This window comes from Phaseolus vulgaris, unplaced genomic scaffold, assembly GCF_000499845.2.
Source record: "Phaseolus vulgaris cultivar G19833 unplaced genomic scaffold, P. vulgaris v2.0 scaffold_16, whole genome shotgun sequence".
Lineage (NCBI taxonomy): Eukaryota > Viridiplantae > Streptophyta > Magnoliopsida > Fabales > Fabaceae > Phaseolus > Phaseolus vulgaris.
The window spans coordinates 288,855-293,514 of record NW_027174085.1 but is presented as its reverse complement, the minus strand read 5'-3'; the positions used below and the strand labels follow the sequence as shown (position 1 = coordinate 293,514).

General features: G+C 39.9%; 1 protein-coding gene across 2 annotated transcripts; it reads left to right on the top strand.

Moving 5' to 3' along the window:
- Positions 1-1,930: 1,930 nt before the first annotated feature.
- Positions 1,931-3,991, top strand: LOC137817104 (peroxygenase-like). Of its 2 annotated transcripts, XM_068620333.1 has the most exons (7): positions 1,931-2,156; positions 2,426-2,446; positions 2,646-2,795; positions 2,866-2,951; positions 3,331-3,425; positions 3,541-3,666; positions 3,747-3,991. In XM_068620333.1, the coding sequence occupies exons 1-7, from the start codon at positions 2,048-2,050 to the stop codon at positions 3,892-3,894; spliced, it is 735 nt and encodes a 244-aa protein (XP_068476434.1). In that variant the 5' UTR covers positions 1,931-2,047; the 3' UTR covers positions 3,895-3,991. The 2 variants fall into 2 exon arrangements, with proteins under 2 accessions (XP_068476434.1, XP_068476435.1); XM_068620334.1 differs by lacking the exon at positions 2,426-2,446 and having other exon boundaries at positions 1,938-2,156.
- Positions 3,992-4,660: the final 669 nt, after the last annotated feature.

Below are 4,660 nucleotides of genomic sequence, written 5' to 3'. Positions count from 1 at the left end.
AGGTCTTTTCTGGTAATTGGGTGTTAACTCATACTGTTTGTGCGGCCCAGCCTACGTGGCCCATTATTACTGTTGGACCACTGAGGTCGAAAGGTTTTTGAATTGTTCCCAACATTCGTCTTACCACCAATAAGTCACCTTCACAAGGTATCTCACATTCATCTTCACTAGATGTTTTTTAAGAGGTAGGGGTGGTAGACCTAGAAGATTAATCTCTGCAGTCACTTACTACTAACCCCCCTTTTACTATCATGGTTCTTTTGTTAGGACAATTTGCACTGATATGGCCAAAACCTAAACATTTAAAGCATTTTGTACTTGAGGTTTTGTTTGGCGATTTAGTCCTAGAAGGATTGTCTTTAAAAGTTTGTGAGATGAATCTTTAGAACAATTGGAAGTGTACCGATCAGGTAGTCGGAAGTGATGACGTGGCAGCAAGCGATAATGTAGACGTGTTGAGCGGAACACCTGGCTGACAGAAGGGAAGCACATCGGGAAGTTTGTGTAGTCGCCGATTGTTAGCTTGGCGTTCTCCGATCTCTGGTATGTATAACTGGCGGTCACCAGGCTCGCGTCATAGTCGCCGTATACGAGTTTTAGGCAACCAAGTGGTTAGAGACCGCCGAAAGGGGCACATCGCCGAAAGATCAAGAAGGCTTGCTTAAAGCTTTCATGAAGTACGAGCACGAAGGATGAGGTTGTCAGATGATCATTCCCTAGCCAGAGGTCGAGGCAAGGGAACAGTTTCCCAGAATATGCATGATGTGCAAGTGAAGCAGATCGTGATAGCGGCAGGCGAGACCACAGAGAAGGTGTGCATGGTGACACCCCGTACTCGCCACTTATAAGAGATCGCGCTCCAAGGAAGCTACGGATCGAGTTACTCCTTGCATGGGTAACTTAGTCGAATAGCTTGAAGAGTACAGGTGACGCTCAAGTAGAAGGGGGCTCGAGATGGTGACACGTGTACAGCTGGATGCGAGCCACGTGTCCAGAGGTGTAACCGTCAGGAGAGAGAAAGTGCTCAGGTATATAAGGAACTCTAACGAACTTCTGAGGTACGCGCGTTTAGAACACTTCTTTACGCTTTTGAGAACACTTGAGTACGCTGAGAGAGTACGTGCACGGTTCCTTGAGCTTAGCTTTTTTCTCTTAGTATTTGGTGATTCTGTCACTGACTTGAGCGTCGGAGCGCGATCGGCTGCAGCGGCGCCACTCTGTTTCTTTCAGGTTCTTGCGAGGAATTGAGGCTTGAAAGACATAAGTTATCGTGGTGCGAAGCTGATCGAGAGAAGATACCGTTGACGTGGCAAGACTCTTGCACTCGAGTCAACCGGCAGGATCAGGAAGGAATATCATGTTTTAGAAATTTATTTTTATCCATGAGTTGTAAAAACTATCATTCTGAGTTTGTTTAAAAGATGTTTAAATTAACAAAATTCATACCGGTTAAAAATAAACTTTGAAGAGCGTTTCGTTTAATTTGCCGGATCATACATTTTGATATGTTGAAAACGGACCTTATATAACAAATATATATATACTTAACATGCCCTAACATAATAAATCACACAAAGTTCCAATTTATTCATTTAATTTTTTTTCTTACATAAAACCAAATCAAATCCTAGCCAACCGAAAATTCTGGGTATTTTAATTAAAATGTCATGTGGAAAAACATGGCATAGTCCGAGAATATATATAAATTTCTTCTGAACTGATGAATACTCGGGACTGGGTATGTTACAATAAGAAAGATATTCCGAGACGACAAGGAACCGACAATACAATTACCTGCATCACATCCCAACATGGCAGTTGGCACAATATGCACAGCAAAGTTGTGCATGTTTGCCACGTAACTTGGTGGAACTTGCTGGCTATTTCTGCTGTGTCCACCAAGTTATAATGTACTTTTTTTTGGTTATGCCCTTATATAGGAAAGGCAATGCAACTAGCTAATAAAAGAAGGAGGTGAAAAGAAAAGTTGAGATCGTAGATATATACAAGAGTCAGTGAGAAATAGAAGAAGCATATTAATATCATAATGGCTATAGTGACGGAGAAGGAGTCATTGATGACTGAAGCTCAAAATGCACCGGTTACTACACAGAGAAGGGTCAGAAATGATTTGGAAAATTCTCTGCCAAAGCCATGTAAGTATTAGTCGTTTAAAACTTCTTTGATTTCCATTAACAAAATCAGGTGAAAACGAAAGGAACGTTCTAGGATCATACTAATTTGTGCAGATTCTAATAAGATATTCTCTCATTTGTTTTCTTCATTGATATTTGTTCCTATATCAAAAGGACCATGCATGAATATACTTTTTGTCAATATCGTAATTCATATAAGATTATTAGTATTTTCTATTCTCTAATATCCTTTTCATGATTTCTCTCCCTTTATGTTGCAATTTGCAAAGGCACCTCCTCTGTATGTATAAGTAAGTTTATTGCATCTTAAGTTTGACTTTAAAGTAAATCTCTTCCATTTCCTTAAAGTCAAACATTAAGGAGCCTATTTCATTTTGAATGAACAAGAACATAGAAAGCATAGAGTACCTTTACCAAATGTCTCTTTAAGGATTAAATTTCCTTTAATATCAGTAACTAAGCCATTTTGTTTTCATGGGACGTGTTCAGACATGCCCAGAGCATTGACAGCTCCTGATAGAGACCACCCTCAAGGAACACCAGGCCACAAGCACTACAACTTGTCTGTTCTTCAGCAGCATTGTGCTTTTTTTGATCAAGATGACAATGGAATCATTTACCCTTGGGAGACTTACATGGGTAAGCGTTTTGATTTCCAGCTAGTCCACATTATTATCTTATCTCAAGTTCTTTTATCTTTGTTTCTCAGGGCTGCGTTCTCTTGGATTTAATATTGTTGCATCTGTTATTCTGGCTATTGTTATCAATGCTGGATTGAGTTACCCCACTCAGCCTGTGAGTATTCTTGATTTTTCTTTTTTTCCTCAAGTAATTAGAACCAAAAGGGGACAAAATTACTTGTGTTGTATATATCTTTGGGATATTAAGCTCTTGAGCGTATTTTATACTATGCAAGCACAAATTTAATCTTGTTTCCTATAGGAAAACTAGCATATAGCATTCGTCTTTGATATCTTTTTCAAGTGAATTTTAGGTTACTAAAAGTTTTGGAGTTGTCGTTAATCACTACTAAGAGTACATGTTAAAAACTGATAACATATTCAAGATACGGTTTAAACACAGTCCTCTTTAGAATACAACAGGGAGAATATTTAGAGTAAAAAATAAAGCCATGTGAAATTTTTAGGCTCACCTTTGAATTGTAATTGTGCAGAGTTGGTTCCCTTCTCTCCTTTTACCGATCTACATACGTAACATACACAAAGCAAAACATGGAAGTGACTCTGGAGTTTATGACACAGAAGGACGGTAAGTGAAATGTAATTAGGATTAACAAAAATCTGTGATGCAGGTAATTAGCTATTTTGACTTCTAAATAACCTCTTATTGAACATTGATTTGTCCTTGATGAAATGAACCACAGTTATGTGCCAGCGAATATTGAGAATATGTTTAGTAAGTATGCTCACACAGTTCCTGACAAGCTCACACTTGGGGAGCTCTGGGACATGACAGAAGGAAACCGAAATGCGTTTGACCTATTTGGGTGGTGAGCATTAATTGTGATTCTGACAGGGATACCCATTATGGTCCAAGTGAATTGATGTTCACATGTATGGAATGTGACAGGTTTGCGGAAAAACTTGAATGGGGGATTCTGTACATTCTGGCTAGGGATGAAGAAGGTTTCCTCTCTAAAGAAGCTGTTAGAAGATGCTTTGATGGGAGCTTATTTGAATACTGTGCTAAAATGCATGGAACTCCTAAGATGGGTTGATACTGTGTCCTTTATGTAACCTTGCAACAAAAAGGAAGTGTTAGCACCTTGTGAAATAAGGATTGATACAATAAATAAAGAGTGTTCTGTAATGTAATCCTTTCCATCACTTTTGAAAAAATATAATATAGTGTTTGGTTCATAAAAACAATGCTTGGTTTCTACAAGCCTCTCATCGAGATGAGACATACAATGTGGAATATGTTCATAAACCAATATATAGGTGTGTACCGTCCCGGGCCATGAGAAAGTCAAGGTCAAAGTCAACGTCTCGCCAAGAGGAAGAAGGTCAAATATCACAAAGGCAAGACAATCACAGTGTGGCTCCCCGATACCCATGGGTAGGATATTCCATAAACCAATATATAGGTGTGTACCGTCCCGGGCCATGAGAAAGTCAAGGTCAAAGTCAACGTCTCGCCAAGAGGAAGAAGGTCAAATATCACAAAGGCAAGACAATCACAGTGTGGCTCCCCGATACCCATACCCATGGGTAGGAAAGACCATACCCATGGGTAGGAAAGACCATACCCATGGGTAGGAAAGACCATACCCATGGGTAGGAAAGACCATACCCATGGGTAGGAAAGACCATACCCATGGGTAGGAAAGACCATACCCATGGGTAGGAAAGACCATACCCATGGGTAGGAAAGACCATACCCATGGGTAGGAAAGACCATACCCATGGGTAGGAAAGACCATACCCATGGGTAGGAAAGACCATACCCATGGGTAGGAAAGACCATACCCATGGGTAGGAAAG